This window comes from Schistocerca gregaria, chromosome 6 (genome assembly GCF_023897955.1).
Source record: "Schistocerca gregaria isolate iqSchGreg1 chromosome 6, iqSchGreg1.2, whole genome shotgun sequence".
NCBI classification, from domain to species: Eukaryota; Metazoa; Arthropoda; class Insecta; order Orthoptera; family Acrididae; genus Schistocerca; species Schistocerca gregaria.
The window spans coordinates 226,001,566-226,024,778 of record NC_064925.1 but is presented as its reverse complement, the minus strand read 5'-3'; the positions used below and the strand labels follow the sequence as shown (position 1 = coordinate 226,024,778).

Sequence of the window (23,213 nt, the reverse complement as noted above, 5' to 3'; positions counted from 1 at the left end):
ACAAAGGCTTACCTCACCTTTTCACTCTTGTACCTCACATTTCCTACTTTACTTGATTTATTATTTTATAACCACTCCCTATAACACTATGTAACACATTCTCCAGAATTTACACTTACCGACTGCGTATGTGACCAAAAATCCATTCAAGTGTGGCAAGTCTAATCTCTGGAGTATTCTTATGTGTTAGTTATATACAATACTACTTGCGTCATTAATGGCAAAAACAAAACATCCACAGTTTATGGAGTACGGGCGCTTCAGAGAGAGAAGGGAGCCAGAATATCCGTCCATCTTCGAGATCTTTCCCTGTCAGCCGACTCCAGGACCTGCCCCTCGCATCAAGAAGGAAGAGAATAGTAAGGACGACACTGGGAAGGACGGCCGTGCAGAGGTGAGCGAATATCAGTAGTACCTGGTTTGCATCGCAGAATCAGCCACTCTCCCAGACAGCCTAAGTAAGGAACGCACTTTGTTGTAATCCATTAATACAAAATAGAAGTGGTTACAATATCCTAAAGTAAATGTGACATAAAACGGAGTGCTATTGCTGTGGAGAGTAGGCTTCCGTTGTAAAATTACAAGGATACGGATTATACCACTCGTTTGTAACAAGAGCTACAAACGCATGTTAACAGTCGATTCAGTCTTACATGGTTTCCCATGTGCATTCGACATGCTATCTCAAGTGTCCAGTACACGATGTATGATCATACGGAGTGTTAGTTTCAATACCTGTTCATGAAACTGAGTGCTAATATGAACTGCAGTGGGCATATGCTGTCGGTAATAAGAGGCACAAATCCGACTTCAGCTTCTATTCAGTGGCTGCACGAGAAATAGACATGACATCAACGCGGCATAATATGGTTTACAGTTCCAGTGCTTGTGGCCTCCATCAATCCGACATACAGAATAAGGTTTTGAAACATGAAGAATAGTTTTAAGAATATAAGTAACCAGACCAAACCACACGAAGATATAACAAAGATTTGGTTAGTGTATGGGGCTCTAAAACAAAAGGTAACGGTGGTGTCGTAATCTGTTCGCGTAGTCTTCCAGAATGTGAATTTGTGATAGACTAGGTAGCGTCATAGAGCTTTACACGTATATTCACGTGACGATCAGAGGATCAAGTGAGAGAAATTATGATCGTAACAGAGAGTATTATAAATATAAATGTAGGTTCGCACCAGCAAATTTTCTTGTTTACAAATGCCTGCGTATTTTACTATGTTCTTGCTGTACGTATACTTCTGCTCTAATGTCGCATTTATGAACAAAGATGCATCACAAACGTGATATACAAAACGGATCACAGACAATGTCTTTGTTTTTTCGAGCCATACATCTATTGTCTTGTCTCAGATTTCTTCATATGGTGTGTGCTACACAGTGCGCGGACAACAATCTGGTGTTTATACACTTTGCTCACCTCCACATTCTTCCTCTTTCAGGAGCGGGGTTCATTATTCCTAGATGCCTTATCATTATTCGTGTCAACCAACCTTTATTCTGTTAAGTGTACCCCATTAAAACATTCTCTACCCATTTCATTCGTGTGCCTCTCAGTTCCCTATCTCTATTTGATATGTTATTATTTGACAAACGGCTATAGCAATACATTTCACATTCGTTATTAGATACAATTATGGTCTGGTCACTTAATATACCAAGTCAGTTGACTAAAGTTCCTTTCTATTAGACATATGGAATCCTTGCTAAATAAGCGATAGTAAAATCAAACCATCTGCAGGGCCATGCTACTGGGCGCGTTAAGAAGAGGAAGGCAGCCGAAGAAATACTACCGTCTGATGACCGAGAGCGCAGACACACCGAGCAGCGTCGCCGTCGCCGCAAGAGCCGTCAGAATGAACTGGTCGCTGCGTCGCAGGTGGGCCCTGCTGAGGTAAGTCAGCGTCATTACTGCTGCGAAAGGCAAGCAGGAGGGGACGGGCAGACAGGTTGAGAGCTACGAAACAACAGCTACTTCTTAAACTGCACGCACTGTCGAATCAGACACTCTGCCAGACCATGTCTATCGACAATTTCTGATGCTCCAGAATTGCCTCCTCCGCTATAAATTCAGGAAGGACAATTTAAGGGCTTCACTTTATTACAATCAAATGATAGATTCGTTACAAGACAATAACGTAAATCTTGGGTCGTACGGATAATTATTACTTTGAGACGGGTAGGCCCGATGTAAAATGTCCACGGGTTAGGATTACTACACTTGTGTGAAACACAGCAGCTTCAAACAGCTTCATGTGCACAAATTATAGATCTGCAGCTGTGCAAGTCACAACTGGCCAACTACTACTGCCAGTCGGAGATAGATCCGTCCATCAATATCGCAGACTTTAAGTAATGGTGTAAGACTAGCGAACGGCATCCAGTGTCGACCAGTTCATTTTAGATGTAGTTTGATGTGTGGAATGTCGGAGAATGAAACTGTTTGACACATTTTAAACGCAAGTCTGCCGATAACCTTATTATGTGATTTATGTAAACACGAATAACCGCAATTCAATTGGTCGACGTGAATTTAATTGAGCACATACTGATTTCTCGTAGTGCGTCTTAAGCAACTCGACCCATCACCTGGTTAAAGTTTCTTGTGGAAATACTCTCTTTGTTCATCTTGTCTCTTACAGCCATATGAAATATCTCCTATGGATCAGACTGGAGAGCTGAACTGCTCGATTGGTTGGCTCAGCAAAGGGTGAGCTTAAGTACCTCTATCTCCAATTTCATTGCGTCTTGAGCTATTTGCTAGCAAGGAAAGAGAAAGTTAGCTACACGTAGTGCCATACGGTCGCCCAGCCAGTCCTAAACTGAGCACAAATACTTACGCCAAGACCTGTCACATCAAAGAGAAAACTGTCATGTACGTAAATATATAGGTATAAGTTATATTAGCCCAGACTGTTAACGGAACTCAACATTTCAGTAGGATACACTAATACGAAACCGCAAGTATCAACGATGCCCCATACACCATCAGCTACACTCATGAGACAGCTGCACTCACAGACAGTAGGGAACCAATAAAGCACTCGGGATCAATTACAACAATTCAGCGATTTATACCTGCAAGAAAGTGATGACTCATCTAACCTACGTGGTAGAAGCGAAGTGACTACCTTAACATAGCAGAAAACTTGGTAAGAATTTGTTGAAGTTAAGACTTCGGGTACATTCCAACTGTATTAAAGAAATCCTCAGTAGCTGACGCAAATGGCATACCGAGAACAACTTAAGTTTCTTAAAACAGACCTGACACATGAAGAGCATCAGTGCATTCTATTCTGGTTTATTATAATTCCATCAACAATTGTTCACGTGATGACACAAGCGTGAGTTTGCAACTACTTAACTTAGCCAGATTATTTGGCTGAAATACTAGTAATAACAGTCGGTAGAGCACACACGATATAAATGGCACAACTCGCAAAAATGTTTTACTGCCTGTTACTGGAGCGAATCAGAAATGGCGCAGGAGCCTTGGTGCACGTTCTGATAGGATTACTCTGAAAACGAAACCAGATGTCATCCCAGCTGTATGTCCACTTCATCTGCTATCAGCATAATAACTGAAGTTTTAGCACGTAAATATACTAATTAAAAGCAAGGACAGTGTACTTCAGATCTAATATGACGGGTGTGAACTAATAAAATTGCGCAGTGTTAATAACGTTACAGCAGATATAGGGGCTCTGATGCTATATAGGAACAGCGCAAAATAACGAGTAACGTTTCATCAGGCCAACTGACATATAGGTAGTAAATAACTCCACATGATTCACTTTTAATTCAAAGTATCATTTTTCTTTGACACACGATTCTGCATGATAACGTAAAAATAAATAACATTTTCGTTAGGAAGCTCCCTTGGTGAGGTTACGACGAAGCTATCGACATACCTATGTGGAAGTCAGAAGTATCTGTACCGGGTGGCCTTACCGATTAATAAATCGGTTCTTATAGGATCACAGGAGTTTAGGTAAAGGTATTGGGCAAGGCCAAAATTAACAAATTGAATTCATTTAAGAAATTTTGGTGCTAGTGGCATTATAAGAATATAAATAGGGGATTTATGATACTACTGAGTGAAACAGTGGACACTATAGGGCGGTATATATTACACTTCGCTAAAGACGTCATGTTAAACATAAGCGCACACGAATAGAAAGCTATTATGTTCATTAAGTATTAACTTATTTTATACTGTAACTAAAGGACACATACCTAGGCAAAGATTGGTTAATTAGTTTGGGAAAAGAACCAAGTACGCAATAGTGCTCCCGTAATATTTATCATGTATGAAAGAAGTACAGAAATAATCGTGTCCGCACCCATTGTCTTGACTGAGTACATGTTGTGTTTGAGATTGCCAGCAAATTCAACTGAACGGTGGAAGTCGTAATGTCAGTCGGAAATCTTTACATACACCCTGCAACTCTGTTAGTGGACGCCGCTGTCGCTCACTATACTTAGCGTTACCAGTGGCCGCGGGCGGCTGCCGTAGTGGCTGTAGCACTATCAGTCATCTGACCTGTACTGAAGGCTGCTCTCCCTGAGAGCCGAAACTCTATGTGCCTCTCTCAACTGATGTGTCCGCTGGCGAGTCTCTGGTGGAAGTTTGCTATACAGACCGCTCCCAATAAGGATCAGAAATTTTATTTACTTTCCGGAGTGTGCATGGTTTCGGATAATCAGTGACTGCTACACTCCTGAGTACGAGCCAATCAGTCCCCTTGTAACAGAGCATAAATCTCCCTTCCCTATTTAGTTTAACAAAATAAACCAGTCATAGGTGCATTGTGGTGGAGCTGAGTAACAGGCAACTTATGACTCCCACCATCTGTCATATATCACGTTCAGCCAACCAGGCGTTCTACATGTGGACACATATGAGTTCTGTTCTTCCACTCCAGAATTTATTTGCATTATCCTATGTCAGCGCTCGCACGTTTCTTAGCAGAGTCAACAAAATTTCAGTTAGTTTCGCAGCAGCCTGTCATCTCAGGGAGCCGCGCTGTTAAGCACATAAGACCCAGATGGTCTTTCATCCCACTCCGATCTTACCTTTTCACCGTTGTGGTACTAGGAGCTCCGAGAACATGGGAACATGACATGTAGCTGCTAACTGGCGACGTGCCGCCTCTGCGCCAGTGGACAGGCCAAGTTAAAACTTACAAATCAGCTTTCCGTCGCAGGCCACATGCTCTATACTGTGGCCTGACACCGACAAACGCTCCCTTATTCTGGTGGCCAGTGTTCTACATGCAGTCAGTAGGATTCCCCGCTACTCATTTAAACAATCGCCCAGATTCAGGAAATAACATGGAAATCTAACGGTGGATACAAAAATCACTGACGTCAGTTTCAACAAAAACTATTATTTCTTGCTGGGAATTGATTTTGATTCGTTGGGTTAGTGGAGTTAACGGAGGTTGACTATGGGCCCAGATAGGGTTTACGAAAACGTTTCCACAACAACCTGGCTTGAGATACACGCTTACTTTGTTGTGTATTTGGTATACATAAGCTTCTGTTGTACTGTGGTAAGTAGTAAAGAAAAAACCTTCACGGACATTACCTACAAAACAGGCCACGAGAAATGTCTCTTATGGTTAGATATATCACTTGACAGGCTGGTTTCATTCTTCTGTGTGAGCTAAACTCATGATGTCGAATGGTTCAAATGGCTCTGAGCACTATGGGACTTATCATCTGAGGTCATCAGTCCCCTAGAACTTAGAACTACCTAAACCTAACTAACCTAAAGACATCACATCGTCCACGCCCGGGGAAGGATTCGAAGCTGTGACCGTAGTGGGCGCACTGCTCCAGAGTAAAGCGCCTCCAACCGCTCATCCACGGCGGTCGGCCCTTTATGTCTTCTCGCACATTATGCACTGTTCTGTAGTAAACTGTTTCTTATATTCCAATCTAGGCACATCGTATCAGCTTTTGCTATCAAGTGCCTGCGCAACTACTCATGGATGAGACAGAAATATTCATGTCAACCTTCCACTAATCATCGACCTTTCATTCTTGTGTCCCACAGTTCCCTACGTTATTTAATATCTTAGTATTTAACTTACGTGTTCTTATAGCCTAAATTTAGGGGCTTCTAATTTAATATATAATCTGTTTAAGAATGCTAAGTGGAGTATCTAAAGCTTTATCTATTATTGATATATGCCATACTAGTTTCATAAGTAACTATAACATCAGACCACCCACAGGTCCACGTTATTGGGCGCTTCAAAGTAAATAAGGTCGTTGAAGATAATCCACCGTGTAAGGATCAAGACAGTGACGTGACTTCACAAAGGGAGACTTGCCCCAAGGAAGGAGATATAATACTGGTCGATGCGCCGCAGAAGGGCCCTGCTGAGGTAAGTCAGCATCATTACTGACATTAGAGCAAGTGTGAGGATATGGTCTGACAGTGTGAGAGCGATGAGTAAACAGCTACAACCCTGATTGTACACAATGCAGAATTAGCCACTTAGGCAGATACATCAGTCGAAAAAAATCTCATGATTTGCAGATATCTCTGTAAAACCCAATTGACCCTCAAGTTAACGTTAAGTATTAACAGATAGATTCACGATATTGGAATCTAATAATGCCAGCAATCGTTGATTGGAAGTCCCTAATGTAAATATAAAGCACTACTCAGGGAATGTAAGATTCCATTGTAGAACTGTCACGGGTTCGGAAATATCACCGGTGTTACAGATGGCAGCCTATAACGATTTCGTATCCACCAGCTGTAGAACTCTTTCATGAGTGGTCTCAACAGTCGGAGAGACATCCATTTATCAGTATTGCACGTACCTGGCAACAGTGTAAGATCAGCAGCTGAATTTCAGTATGCGACAAAGTCGTAATCGACTTACTGCAACTTATAGCATTTTCTGTGAAATACCACTTATGATTGACTTGTCTCTTACAGAGATGTAAGACTTCGGCAAAATATCCTACTGAATCACAGCTGAAAAATTATACTGTTGCTAGTGAAGGTAATAACGACTGGCTACAATGCGGTTGCTGCCGTCGTCATTTGCTATCAAGTATAGCGGAAGATCTTTAGATGTTGCTGTCTAACACAAATCTCAACCACAGTGGCATACACTGGTCTGGTCGGTCACACATTAAGCAGTCACATCAGTGCAAAGAAATATCACAATAAAAAGCAAAACTTCCTTTCTACATATACACAAATAAGTACACTTAAGCAAACCTCTTAGTGAAGCAGAGCACTTCTGCGTGTTACGCATTTATCAGTGGATGTGAAACCAGCAGCTGGGGATAATTGACGCCATGAATACCACCATAGAGCATGTGAAACTGTTCTCTCTCGCAGGCATATGTTCAATCAAGGTACCGGAAGGATTATTGGGAAATGGCAGCCCAATCTTAACGGAGTGTTGCACTGATGAGAGGTATCGATGTTGTTGGGTGAGGGCTGAGACGGAGTCGGCGTTCCAAAATATCCCAAAGGTGTCCTATGGGATTCAGGTCAGGACTCTGTGGAGGCTAGTCCATTACAGGGATGTTAGTGTCGTATAACTTCACCGCGATAGGCAGTGCATTATGAACAGTTGCTTGATCGTGTTGAAAGATGCAGTCGCCATCCTCGAATTGCTCTTCACCAGTGGGAAGCAAGAAGGTGCTTAAAACATAAATGTAGCCCTGTGCTGTGATAGTGCCACGCAAATCAACAAGGAGTGCAAGCCCACTCCATGAGAAAATCTACCACACCCGACCACCACCGCCTCCGAATTTTACGCTGGCACATGACGTTTACCGAGTATTCGCCATACCCACAACCTGCCATCGGATGGCCACATTGTGTACCGCGATTCGTCACTCCACACAACGCTTTTCCACTGTTAAATCGTCCAATGTTTAATCTCCTTACACGAAGAGAGGAGTCGTTTGGCATTTACCGGTGTGATCTGTGGCTTATGAGTAGCCGCTCGACCATGAAATCCAAGATTTTCTCACCTAACGCCTGTCATAATACTGACCGTGGATCCTGATGCAGTTTGGAATTCCTTTGTGGTGGTGAGGATAGTGTCTGCCTGTTACACATTACGACCCTCTTCAGCTGTCGGTGGCCTCTGGCAAACAGACGAGGCCAGCCTGTATTCTTTTGTGCTGTACGTGTCCCTTCACGTTCTCACTTCCTTGTCACACCGGAAACAGTGGACCTAGGAATGTTTATGAGTGTGGAAACGTCTCGTACAGATGTATGACACAAGTGACACACAATCACCTGACCACGTACGAAGTCTGTGAGTTTTGCGGAGAGCCCCATTCTACTCTCTCACGATGTCTAATGAACACTGAGGTCGCTGAGGTGGAGTGCCCGGCAGTAGGTGGCATTTATCTAGAGTTCTCTGAATGAATCCGCTGAATAAAATAGCAGAATGTGAACAGCCGTGTCGTACACCTTATTCAACAGTGGCTTGCTCTCGATGTTATCGGTTTCTTATTGCAGCCATCTTTTCTCTGCAAAGCTACTGCAGTATCCTTCTCTTCTGATACATTTTGTCATTCCCTCTCTCAGCATCTCAAAAATCTGTCGCTAGAGTACACCGTCTAATAGCTTCTATTTGCCGACGTGGGCAATATACAGTCTCCTGGGAGGTACGATCACTATTCAGAGATGCGACAGGAACCATCATTAAAAGGAAAAGAGTACTAAACATAAACTCTAAGACCCGTAGCTAGACTCGTAGCTTAAGATCTGAAAGAACTTGTTATGTGGAACGGATGTGTTTCACAACAGTGAAGCTGCACTAGTGCCCAAAGGTCTGATGGATAGCACTTTACAGCCCATATTTACAGGAAATTTTTTTCGTGATTTGGGCCGTACTAACACCCCACAAAATATAGAAGGCTAAGAGGAGACTTCATAACAATATCGAAGATATAGTGCTCATAGCTGCATTTTAGAGTCCATATTTAGTAGATGGTAAAGCTTCTGATGATCTTTCCTGCCACACACCTGAATACTGACCATTCCTCCTATGACACACTGCTGCATTCTTGGCTCTTGCTTAGCCTTGTCTCAGGTATTAGCCGTAATCCGAGAATTGCTTCTCGTGCCCCTAAAGCTCCTCTAAAGCCAACTTGATCTTCCGTATTTTGTACTCCTATGCTTTCTTCAGTCCGCGTTATAATGATAGAGGTCACGATCTCGGTGGCGTGTGTTATCAAATTCAGGGTGCTGCATTGTTCACATTTGTTTGCAGATTCTTTCTTTTGTGTTGGTGCTGTAACTATTCTTCGATGTCTGTTCGGTGTTCTCTGGTTTAGTGTGTAATTTGTATGAGATGGAACTGTTCTTAATGCAGATGTTGTCTAGCAACATTGACAAGTTCTGCTGTTTTATCACCATACGTAATTTTTGTCTACTTTCCGTGCTGCTTGCTGAATTCCTAGGTTACAAACGTATCTCACTCCCGTCTCAACTACTGTATTCCTGCGAGGTCCTGAGACCTTTATAATGGCACTTTGTATTATGCACAAGTATGGGATAACATCACTCCCTGTATTTTATCCATGTGACCCACAGAAATTGAATTCCTACCGATTTACTTTTGCCTTGCAGCAGTCTGTCTTCATAGTCCTGAGGTCGGAAATGACTTACTCGTCCCATACCTCCGCGCAACCTAAATTCATCTCCACAGAAATTCTCTGCTACCGATGTCTTCATTAATTCGCATTAGAATTTTCGTGACTGTTCAGTTAACTTTCAAACTTGTTAGCATTTGGTCTGTCTGGGAATGGGAATATTATATGTTTTAGAAAGTATGAGTGTATTTTGCCTCGTTAGGATGTTTTACATATCACATGGAACACATTTTTCAGGTTCCCCACCAGTGATCTTAACAATTTTGAAACACTGAGGTATTCTACCCTAGCACTATGTTTATCCTTTTTTTTCGATTATTTTTTACTGCAGCACTAGGACTCAAACAAGCGATATCCTTAACATTATTACGAAATATTACTGGACGTTATATATGTCTACCACCTGTTTTTCTCTCCTGTATTCCTTAGTTTACGAACACTTGTCTCAGCTGTTGAATCTGTGTAGTAAATCATCTCTGGCAAATTCTGACGTCACTGTCAGAGCCGACTGGTTGTATCCCGTTCTTTAGTAGGCCCGAAACATCAGATATGCTGCTAGTATGAAGATCACAGCGATATATCGGTGATAATGGAAGACCCACTTTTTCATACCATACACTAAGTCATCAGCTTCTAATGCGTATGCCGTAATAATATTCCAATATCGTACTTGCTAAATGTTACATATTACCACTACTATTTACATTTTTAATTTCGTTTGAATCTGATATAAAACAGTGATGATCTATGCAAACCTCTTAATCCCCCTAATGTCTGAAAACTCTTAACCATTATTATTCCATACTGTAAGCTCTAGTGTATAATTTTGTTCCTACTTTAACCATGCGCCTAATACTAAGTTGGTATCCTAGGTGGATGCTGCCAAGATGGACCAAGAGGACGAGAGAATAGCTAAATGTCACGTGGATACAGCCAAGATGGAACAGGTTCATCAATATTTACAAGAGAAGACAGTTGAGGGCCGTATGGGTGCAGGCAAGGTGGGTGAAGCGTGTGGAGAGATTGATGAAGGGGCACATGATGGTGTTGTGCACGCTGCTGAGATTGACACAGTATGTGGAAATGAGGATGAAGGAGCAGCTGAGTATCTCATGAATGCTGCTGGGAACGAACAAGCCCATCAAGATTTACAGGACAAGGTAGATGAGAGTCGCATGGGTGCTGCCAAGATGGGCGAATCATGTGGAGAGATTGATGAAGGGGCAGATGAGAGTCTCGAAGATGATGCTGAGATTGACAAAGCATGTGGAAATGAGGAGGCAGCTGCAGTTAAGGGTCTCATGAATGCTGCTGCCAAAGAAGAAGCGAGTCCAAATTTAGAAGAGGAGGCGGCTGAGAGTCTCATGGATGCTGCCAAGATGGGCGAAACATGTGGAGAGATTGATGAAGGGGCACATGATGGTGTTGTGCACGCTGCTGAGAGTGACACAGTATGTGGAAATGAGGATAAAGGGGCAGCTGAGTGTCTCGTGGATGTTGCTGGGATCGAAAAAGCCCATCAAGATTTACAGGAGAAGGTACTTGAGAGTCGCATGGATGCTGCCAAGATGGGCGAAACATGTGGAGAGATTGATGAAGGGCCAGATGAGAGTCTCGAAGATGATGCTGAGATTGACAAAGCATATGGAAATGAGGAGGCAGCTGCAGCTAAGGGTCTCATGAATGATGCCGCCATGGAAGAAGCGAGTCCAAATTTAGAAGAGGAGGCAGCTGAGAGTCTCATGGATGCTGCCAAGATGGGCGAAACATGTGGAGGGATTGATGAAGGGGTAGATGATGGTGTTGTGGACGCTGCTGAGGTTGACACAGTATGTGTAAATGAGGATGAAGGGGCAGCTCAGTGTCTCATGGATGCTGCTGGGATCGAACAAGCCCATCAAGATATACAGGAGAAGGTTGTTGAGAGTCGCATGGGTGCTGCCAAGATGGGCGAAACATGTGGAGAGATTGATGAAGGGGCACATGATGGTGTTGTGGACGCTGCTGAGGTTGACACAGTATGTGGAAATGAGGATGTAGGGGCAGCTCAGTGTCTCATGGATGCTGCTGGGATAGAACAAGCCCATCAAGATATACAGGAGAAGGTAGTTGAGAGTCGCATGGGTGCTGCCAAGATGGGCGAAACATGTGGAGAGATTGATGAAGGGGCAGATGATGGTGTTGTGGACGCTGCTGAGATTGACACAGTATGTGGAAATGAGGATGAAGGGGCAGCTGAGTGTCCCATGGATGCTGCTGGGATAGAAAAAGCCCATCAAGATATACAGGAGAAGGTAGTTGAGAGTCTCATGGGTGCTGCCAAGATGGGCGAAACATGTGGAGAGATTGATGAAGGGGAACATGATGGTATTGTGGACGCTGCTGAGATTGACACAGTATGTGGAAATGAGGATGAAGGGGCAGCTGAGTGTCTCATGGATGCTGCTGGAACCCAACAAGCCCATCAATATTTACAGGAGAAGATAGTTGAGAGTCGCATGTGTGCTACCAAGATGGGCGAAACATGTGGAGAGATTGATGAAGGGGCACATGATGGTGTTGTGGACGCTGCTGAGGTTGACACAGTATGTGGAAATGAGGATGAAGGGGCAGCTGAGTGTCTCATGGATGCTGCTGGGATAGAACAAGCCCATCAAGATATACAGGAGAAGGTAGTTGAGAGTCGCATGGGTGCTGCCAAGATGGGCGAAACATGTGGAGAGATTGATGAAGGGGCAGATGAGATTCTTGATAATGATGCTGAGATTGACAAAGCATGTGGAAATGAGGAGGAAGGTGCGGCTAAGTGTCTCGTGAATGCTGCCGAGATAGAAAAAGCTCATCAAGATTTAGAGGACGCAGAAGAGAGTCTGTTGTGTGCTCCCAAGATGGAGGAAGTTCGTGTAGATTTTGAGGAGGGAGCAGCTAAGAGTCTTTGTAGCCAACCCTCGGGTGCCGCTTGCACCCACTGAAAAAATGTACATTTGTTCCTAAAGTTCTTGTTTGTGTTCCAATTTTGTTCTTTGTGTTTTTCGTTTCGTTTTTGTTTCATGTTTCGTTTTTTGCTGCGTTCATTTAATGTTGTTTGTGTTGATTCATTTCTCAATTTTCATTTATAATTCTTGGTTTATTTAAAGTAAAAAAATAAATTTTCCGTATTTAACCAACTGTTCTCTTATTTTTTAGTGTATATCTGCAACAATAATAGTTGCCGAATTGAATGTTCGTTTCATTTTCAGTTTATTCTATAGGTAACTCTCTCCCTGTCGTTACAATTAAATCAACAATATACTACACCCGGGGCTCAGTCTAAGGCATTTATGAAGCTCATTTCAGTATCACTGAAGGGTCTGTCATATATACACGATAATAGTCACCAGTAAGTGCTAGACTCACTTCTGTATTGCAAACATCACATAATGCCGATTTACGTAGTATGAATGTATAGTTGTTAGAGAGGGTTATGTAACCAGCCGTAATAACGTTGGTCCGATGTCTCTAATGAGTCTGGGTAGCGTCATGGCCTAGACAACTTTCCTCATTTATGACCTATGTGAGTGTATTTCATGGGTGCAACACGTGTGGGAGTGCGTTTGATGAAAAATGACGAAAGAATATTGGAGACATTAATGTAATCTGTTCTCCCCTATGTAGCTAACTTCTTTGTACTGCAAGCGTACATCCTTAAATCTGAGAGTTGACAGATTTGACATATTGTGTTTGTGATCCTCCCTGCTTCTTCACAGAGTTTCTTTGTAGCATGTTTAAAATTAGTGTCATGGCGTTTCGGAATATACAAACTGTAGTCAAGCTTCCATAGTCTCTTTTTTCTGGTATGGTTGTGCGCTAATCATACATGCGCAATAAATTGGGTTGTTTCAGTTTTGCTCTCGTGTTAACTCGGGAAACTCCCTACAAAGGAGAAATAGAGTAGGAGTGGTGCTGTGGAGAGAAGTCAAATTCGAGCACGTATTCTTCTCTGACCAGCTTCTCATCTTTGTAGCACTGTACTATGATACACACTAACGCGAAAGAAACGTATCCTATGCCGCTCAGCTTAATTATGCCACTCATTCCTATCGTCAATGAATATTCTTGCACTACCCAGTTATTTACTGTTAATGGGCTACGAATGTACGTGCGTGAGCAACAGAGATTTCTTCCGTATGCTAAACCAACGTGTATTATTTCAAAGCAAGTGTGTGGAGGGAAACAAAGCATACAATTTTGTAAGTACATACAGTAGTTGCAGGGCGTGATGAACCAACACATTATGCTAAATGGTTTCATTATTACTTAATTTGGTGCAATGGATATGGAAAGGAAGTGTCCTCAGTAACTAATTGGTCGGGTTTATAGCTGGGCCATAATACAGTCACTTAAAAGTCTGAAGAAATCAACTATGGCACCATACGCCTACCGGAAATTGTAGGCAATGAGAACGGAGACCGAACATTTACCAACTGTACACAGAGAGTTCACACCTACCGACTGATTGTAGAAGTTAAGCAAGTATTCGTAATAACAAAAAGAAGGTGGGCTCATCGGTATATCTGCGTAACAGAATGCACAACATCGCACAGGCCAAGAAAGAAGAAACCTCATCGGCTATGTAGTTGTGACCACGTGCGAGCGTAGTAGACATCGTCCACGCATCGACTACAACGCTCACAAAGATTTATACCAAATTCACATTAACACACGCACACTGCCTGGTCTGTAAGCTATGCACAAGGAGCGGATGCACATTGTCTGTACAGTCATGTGCACATGGCTGTTTTAAAACGATGGTATACACATTGCGCACCATTTAATAGATCTTGATTCCGATCAAATTCACACTGTAATATATTTTCTCATTGTATGTTTGCACACGCATTCTGCCTTTAAAGAGAGCCATTGAGGAACAGTGAGAGCTCATTTTCTGTGTAGCCATGGCCACGTGGTACATGGATGACCGTGGCATACAATTTACTGCCCTTGATATCATTCTTCATTGGAAGAATATTCACACGATAGTATTTTTATACAGTTCACACGAAAACACACACCTTATTCAGTGAGAAATGTCGGAGTTAAAGTGAAACCTAATTGTAGGTGTGGCCATCAACGAAAGTCTATGGAAGGCCATGACTTATGCGTTTCACACAAAGAAATCGTCAGTTAATCCTATACAAATTGCTGGAAAAGTAAGAAAGGAGCACCTGTAATTAAATAATGATAACATCAGCAGTCCTAAAGCTAAGCGCTGGATGTACATGCTAATAAAATGCACACACATTGTGGAAAAAAGTGGGTATGTGCACCAATTAATAACTAAACCTATTATCCACAATCTTCCTCAGGAGCCTACTGGTACGCTTGATGGGTAAAGTTATTAAAAATATAGTAGTACTGATACAATTAAATATGAAGTACACTTGTATAATGCAAGTAATACCAAAAGCCGTAGTAATGTAACGGTACATAAGGTAGCCTGTCAGGATTAATGTAATATTGTACCTATCATCTTATACAGACCTGAAGTGATAGGATTAATTAATGTTATGATTAAATCAACATCCTCCTTCCATGATCATGACCAAATGGTGATGTTTATTCACTGTACACAAACTCACTGTTACCGAGATACAGAACTGAGTCGGAGTTCGATACAGACTGATGTATCGAGATATTATGGTTCTGCTAGATATTAATTATTCATTGAGTATACCAATTGTGCTGATCTCACCTTGCTAATCGTTTAAAATTAGAGTGAGGCTGCCTGCGCACACCGAAACTGCACTCTTCATCACTAGGAATGTAAGGGGTTTATGGGTCAAGGGTGCACACCATTCCTTCCTCTGAAGATGGTAGGTTCCTCGTCTCCTCAATATCCTTTCTTTCAGGAGTGCTAATTCTGCATGTCTCGCAGGAGCGCTTCTGTAAAGTTTGGAAGGTAGGAGACGAGGTACTGGCAGAAGTAGAGCTGTGAGTACCGGGCGTGTGTCGTGTTTCGGTGGCTCAGTTGGTAGAGCACTTGCCCGCGAAAGGCAAAGGTCCCGAGTTCGAGTCTCGGTCGGGCACACAGTTTTAATCTGCCAGGAAGTTTCATATCAGCGCACACTCCGCTGCAGAGTGAATATCTCATTCTGGAAACATTCCCCAGGCTGTGGCTAAGCCATGTCTCCGCAATATCCTTTCTTTCAGGAGTGCTAGTTCTGCATGTCTCGCAGGAGAGCTTCTGTAAAGTTTGGAAGGTAGGAGACGAGGTACTGGCAGAAGTAGAGCTGTGAGTACCGGGCGTGAGTCGTGCTTCGGTAGCTCAGTTGGTAGAGCACTTGCCCGCGAAAGGCAAAGGTCCCGAGTTCGAGTCTCGGTCGGGCACACAGTTTTAATCTGCCAGGAAGTTTCATTTTGCTCTCCTTCTCGTCTGTACCTTAAACTGGCCAACAGTTCTCCAAATTAAGTATTATCTTACCTAAATTGAAGGTATTTTTTAATAGGCTGTGTTAAGATATTGAAAATATTGGTGTATCTTACAGTACTTCTGTGTCTAAAATATATTTACTATCTATCGATTGGCTCTGAGCACTATGGGACTTAACATCTATGGTCATCAGTTCCCTAGAACTAGGAAACAACTTAAACCTAACTAACCTAAAGACACCGCACAACAGCCAGCCATCACGAGGTAGAGAAAATCCCGGACCCCGCCGGGAATCGAACCCGGGGACCCGGGCGTGGGAACCGAGAACGCTACAGCACGACCACGAGATTCGGGCTTAACTATCGAAATGACGATTTCACTATAGGTGATTAAATAGGAAAATTGGTTATTGCATACATCTGCTAATTGTCTGTAGTAATTAACAAATTACGAAAGGATATTGGCATTGTTATTTTAGATATACCTGAGGCAATGAGCTCTCTGTACAAAGATCGAATGTTCATCACCTGACATATTGTTAAGCACTTTTATAGAGGGGGAGGGGTTGGAAGTTTTGTCTTAAATGTAATCGATGTTACTGAACGCTAATACTGTTTGTATTACTTTAGATCTTCAAAATACATGTGGTCACGTGTTTAACCATCAATGTTATATTTTTATGGTACTTAAGTACACGCGCTACAGTAGGAATGATACTTTGTGACGAGATATCTAATGCCTTGTATCACTTGCATTATATATTATCTTAATATAAAAAGGACGTTTTATCATGTTCTCAATACAATATTAAAACGCCCAAGATGTCCAAAGGATAAGATCATGTAACTCCCATCCTAGGTCTAAAACCCTAAACGCGTGTTCTCAGATTAACTGAAACAGTTATAATACATCTACATCTATAACTGTGATATAACACGTGATGTATTAAATTGCCAAGATTGCAGTTCATATCGCTTGTTAGCTATACAAGAGACTGTGGGCAAAAACCAGGCTGATGAAGCATCATTTTAGGTGAGACGATTACCGTCTCATGACAAGATCTTTGCACTTTCTCGCTAAAACTACATATTTGCTTAGTACCAAAGTGTAACTTTGCACTGCACTATTATGACGTGTAAAGAAACGAAATTATGAAAGAAAATTATGATATACGTTACGGATAAATAAAATTTTTACCGTGAACATATTGATCACTGCAGCGCATTTGCGAGACACAATGGATGGTATGATTCGATACTTCCATGTGTATTTGTCTGTATTATTCTTAACAGTACTTTTGGCTCGTATGTTGGTACCAGTAGTATAACATGCATGTTTATCAACGATTTCATGCCAACTTTTGTACCACAGATTAAAGAAAGCAAGAGTTGTATATATTATTTATCAAAATACATAGAACTGTTTCCTAGAAGAATACAAAGCACACGTGGCACATGATCTGACTCAGAGCTTAAAGTGCTCTTGTCAGTGGGAATATGTTCATGTTTCTATCCAAGAAAGCATTTCACTCCCACAACCAAATCGTGTGCATTACTTGCCAAAACTTATCAACGGAAACCAATATCAAAGTCAACTAAATGTGTTAGCAAGCCCCAAACAAAGGAATCAACTGTATCTCCCAATGGACAATTATAATACATTGCCTCATCTATTACTACGTTTCAGCAAATCTGCAATAGGTTACATCATGATACAGCAAAACTGTAAGAAATTGCCCCTTACATCGCCTTATGTACAGCAAAGTTGTAACAAAGTACTATTGTGCTCAGAGCCATTTGAACAATTTTTTTATTGCCGTAAAACTATTAATATATCAGCATATATTGACTGTAAGACACATAGATATCAGCTAATCGATGAAGTTGGTCGAATATTGATCTGCACTTCATAACAGAGAGTAGCGGGAGAAGTACTCGGAATAATTTTAACCATAAGAAACAATCTAAAATCAGCACTATGCGCATTTTAACGCAGAACGAATGCCCTGTTGCTTTGTTCTGACTTTGATACTTGATATGTTGCTAGGGAAGGGTGAATCTTTATGTGAGAGTAAGTGGTGACATATCTTTGCTACAAGGATTTTTCGAAAACTCCGTATGTGGGAGCCAAACCGCAGTTGCAACCCACGTCTTCGTCATCTGTATAAATGTCGCCCTTGCCACAGGGTGTTCTTACGAAGGAAACAGTGAAGGCAGAGTTAGTTAAAAATAATTCGTTTTGTCCTTTAAAAAAGAAAGAGTTATCAGCAGCAAGGAAATAGGTTTTAGCGGCAAATGTGCACAGGAAGAAAATTTGGGAACGAATGGAAGAAGGAAGAAATTCAAAAACGCGATACGAACCTCAAGGAAAGAAGGACATGGGGTGGACAGCTAAGAGTGGGCACTAAAGAAGAGGGAGAAGGAGAAAACAATATGAAGAAAGTCCACACTCTCAAACAATGATGGATTCGAGAAGCGTAACTCATATTGTTTTATTTATTCCTTCTAGAGACATCCCACTAATTTCGTGAAGAACAAACAACAGTCTCGTTATGAGTGGCGTTCGGTCTTTCGCCAGGTACGCATCTTCCCATGATAACGATAAAGGTGAAACTTTCAGGAACCTCTGTCAGGAGCTTTTAACCGTAACTGTACACCAAGCGAAATACGGCTGATTCCATACAGCCTCCTTAATCTGTCACATTATTTCACGTAATAGTTCCAAGGCCACTGCAAAATCAGATTAGATAACCAATAGGAAAAAGTTTGTTGCCTAGTGACCAACACATCTGATTTGGAAGCGGATCTGCGGACCGATAGATACGCTAATGCTGAGTGTGTTAGCATACGGCAGACATACATACATGTTCAGTGAGGATACTAAATCTGATCCCACAATTAGGACGGAAATTTGTCGCAGTTAGGGAATCATTAAACTTAAGATGGAAATTTATTAGGTACCTTTGTAATAGACCTTGTTTTCAACCAAAAGACCGTGCTCTCGTCGTTACAGCAGGTTTCCTGTACAGCAGATAGCATTGCAATTGTGTTTCGACAAGCATTAACGGAAGGTAATTTTCTTAAAGAATACACGCCGTGTATATTTAAATTAATAACAACTTCTACTTGTATCATTAGTTGCATTAAAAATCTGGCTGGAGTTAGACCCCAATGACAGATTTCCGCAGAGCTACTGGTGTTGATATCACAAAGTCGGATGCAAATTCCGTTGGTGACATTTAGTAGGACATTTAAAAAACTTACCACAATGCGCCTGTCAGAACGCTGAAACACAGAGAACCCTTCCGCCTCAACTTACCTCTCGAAGTTTCAAGATGTTACTTACGTGATTCAAAACAACTGCACATGCGACACATCCACATTGATTTAGTGAGATACTACGATATGTATGATTATTGGTCTGTTGCATAAATCTCAAAGACAGAACCACAGGAACTACAAGTATAATTCTCGGCACGTTCCTTAACTCTTAGTAATATCATTTATTGCTCCAACAAAAGTTTGTTAGTAAGGCCGTATTTTATATTGTAGGCAAAGAACGCACCTATTAAACAGAGAACAATTCCGCCCTAAAAGGGAAAAATAGAGATTTCGGCAACCAACTTGTGAAATTCATGTGACTGAACACTCGAAATCTGAAGAATGTAGTGCAGTAAGAAAGTGATAAACTGCATAATTCCGAAAGCATAGTTTGATGCATTAGAAGTTGTGAATAACGTGCCCTGTGGCATGGTAGAGACAGTGTGAATAAGTATTTTCTTCTTCGTGTCCTGCTGTTGGTGACAGTGATTTGCATGAAACTAAATATCTAAAGTCATCAGTGTCTTATTCAGACACAGGAAGGAATATGTGTATACCAGCTGTTTATTGTCGTACGGAGTCAGGATTAAGTGCAAATCGGAAAACGGGCTCTAAATATCAGTGTAACGTGTATATAGGACGGGACGTGGGACACAGCCCGGCTCTCATTCTAGTGGGATGTGGGAAACCACCGAAAGTCCACACACAGAATGACTGGCGCCACTGCAGTAGTCGTCAGCCCGCGAGGCAGATTCGACCAGCGTCAGGCTCGCCTCCCGGAGTCCCGAAATGGGCCCGTTTCTTCTTTGCTCTGTTCCCCCTTACTTCTAAAGTACATCCTCTTCTTTATGGCAATGTCTCTCTTCTTGCCTATTTTTATCCATCCTTTCCTCCACCCTCTGACTCGACTTCTCTTCTGATTCACTCCTTGACTCGTAGTTCCTGTTGTTAATTGTTTGTGCAAAGAGCCACAGATACAAAACGGTAAAGTTGTGTTCTTCATACAAATAATGTTTGACTTCAGTGAAAGAAATTGATTTCTCCACCATAGTAAAAGAGGAATGGAGATTTGGAAATTGGGTAGATGACGCAGACGACCTTTGGAATGGGGACGGCATTTCGGATGATGTTGTTTCACATTACTTAGGGACAGAGCTAGTAATCCCTGGATCAACCGTATGAAAAGAAAGAAATTTCAGGCGTCTAGGCTGATTGTCAACGAGAATACATAACTAATCAGTTCTAGGACGTTAATCGCCTGCTGACTGAAACATAACTACCATTTGGTAAGCTTTGTAATGTTAAAAATATACTTTGCATGCATATTTTATACAAACATTCTCGTCCCACCCAGAACCAATGATCATAATAAGAAGAAGAATAAAGGTACATAATCGTTTATTATTTTCTTTGTTGCAGCAGGAGGTAAGTGATTGAGCAACAACATTTTTCCCTATAAGGGAACAACAATATTCCTTTAACAGTGCAACAAGCATAATAATGCTTGAACATCAAGAAATTTTCGTTAGGAAACGTAGTCATTATATTTCTCCAAAATTCTGCCCATAAATTTCACGCGAAGTTCCGACCACCTGGACATTATAATAAACACCTGAACGTCATAATAAAGATAATAGTTACCAATCCAATTATTTTACACTCTGCATGTTTTCCAACTCTTCTTTACTTTAGTCTAGTATGGCGTTAAGTCGTTAAACGGTAATTAGGCTACGGTTTTTTAAAAAATAAGATGCAGTATGTGGTCACATGACAACAGTCTTTTCTTTCACGCTAGTATTTGAAACTTCTTTGACATTTATTTATGGTTGTTTACAATTATTTTTTTTATATATGGTACGTCTTAAAACATTCTCCCGGGTGAAGTCCAGGTTTCCTATTGCGTGGTTCGCTGTAGGAAATAGCTTCTCTTCTTCCTCCTTTCTTCTAGTATTAGCTTTGTGGGCTTTTTTAAATTTTTCGTTATAAAAGGCATCTTCCCATTCAGTCTCTCCCTAGTGTCAGAAGATGATGGACTGTCTCCTTTCTTGGAGTTTTTATTTCCGCGTGGGTGTCTAGCTGTCCGATTAGGCTGTTTCTGTAGTTGTTCTCCGCATTCCTTTTTGTCTGTTGAATAATTAACGCAACTATTGACTACTTCAGCTTCAATGTGCCAGAAGAATAACTACTGCCACTACTTCTATGACAGCTGTGCAATAAGGTAGCAGTCACAGAACTGATCAGCCCTGTCCAGTCCTCCCACAAACTTCGCTTATTCCAAAGTAACACAGCGTTTCAGGGACGGAATAGGCTCTTTCTCCCTATAGCCAGTCTTGGAATGACAGACTTTCATCTGAGTCTGATCGCGCACAAAACTTGTATTCAGTAAGTTTCGTGTTATTAAAATCACATGCGAAATCCTGCCTAAAAGGCATATTTGCATTTGCCAAATGAAATTTTATTTTGAACAATTCTCGAGCAAGTTGAGGGCTCGTGTATCACCTGTCAGTAAAGACGTGATAGCTTGAACCGCTTACGCGAGCTAGAAACTGCTGTGCCAAATGAACCACTATTCGTATTGAAAAAGGCAAACCAGGAAGAATTATAATGTCTGTAGTTGTTTTACCATTATATTGAATGTGAAATAAAACCATTTTCTGAATCACACAGACAGAAAGTTCGTAAGTCATACTTCGTAGGCTTCATCGGAGTGTAGAACGTGAGTTGAATTCTTCCTTTGAATCCTTCTGTACTTTCATCTACAGTCATAGTTTTTATACATAAATTTATTTGCATTTACTGTCCATATTTTCATTAACGTTTTTCACCTTCCTCCCTTTCGTACTATGACATGTCCGAGCTGTGACAGGTGGGACTAAATGCAGCATCCAAAATATTTGGAAGAAAAAACGTCGACAAGAGAAAACATACTTGAAAAGTGGGAAGAGTGGAATTCATTCAGCCGGTCTTCCAAAATAGTCAATTAAGTGTCATCAAATACAGGGCCATGTTCAGTATTACACCAACAAACGCCTTCAGTTCTTCTAATGAAGGGTTATTTCACAATGTGACAATAAGTGTTTAGTAAGTGGACTGACGTTCCGTATATTTCATTTTGCAAACATATTTTATCATTCACTTTTTCACTAATAAGACTGTCAGTGAAGAAGATTTCGATATATTCAAGTTAGGGTTTGGGCCGAATACCATGAAGTATGGTGAAACATTGTTGCATGATAGAAGAAGGAAACTTCATGAGATCAGTCTCGCTATCACGTCAGAATTTCCAGGTATTTACTACAGGTGTTATCTTTCATCATTTCCCACTCCATCAGTAGATTCTGATTTACTAAATCTTTTATCACAGTTCATGGTGGAAGTTTCTTACTATTCACTTTCATCACTACATTGTTCTCCGTCTCTACCGGCCATTATCGTAGTAGAACGCTCGAATGCAACACGCATTGAATTGTCAGAAATGGGTCCGGATCTGTTATAACTTTATACTTCAAAGTAAATGTACTGTTTCATAGAGGAAATGTACTACATGCAGTGTGTAACAAGGTTCTTCTTATCGAATATATTACCACGATGGGGTTGAATCGTCAGTCGAGTTTAGTATGAAAAAGTAGTTAAATTATCTGTGTAAACATCTAAATCCCTTCTCTCATTCCGTATGGTATCACCCACGCTTAACTGGTGGCAGACTAATGTGGGTTTCTTGCGTGAAAAGTATATATTTTGATATAATTTTCACCAATCCTGGAACACACTCGCTCACTCAAACTCACAATTTTACTGAGAATAGCTTAAACTATGTATTC

General features: G+C 41.4%; 1 protein-coding gene and 1 non-coding gene across 2 annotated transcripts; both read left to right on the top strand.

Annotated features, from left to right (window-relative positions):
- The first annotated feature begins 217 nt into the window (after positions 1-217).
- LOC126278812 (uncharacterized) lies at positions 218-12,635 on the top strand. The gene is made up of 4 exons (XM_049979086.1): positions 218-394; positions 1,757-1,909; positions 6,258-6,410; positions 10,536-12,635. The coding sequence occupies exons 1-4, from the start codon at positions 218-220 to the stop codon at positions 12,633-12,635; spliced, it is 2,583 nt and encodes an 860-aa protein (XP_049835043.1).
- Positions 12,636-15,655: 3,020 nt separating this feature from the next.
- Positions 15,656-15,730, top strand: Trnas-cga (transfer RNA serine (anticodon CGA)). The gene has a single exon. It is a non-coding gene; the product is annotated as a tRNA-Ser (tRNA).
- The last annotated feature ends 7,483 nt before the right edge of the window (positions 15,731-23,213 follow it).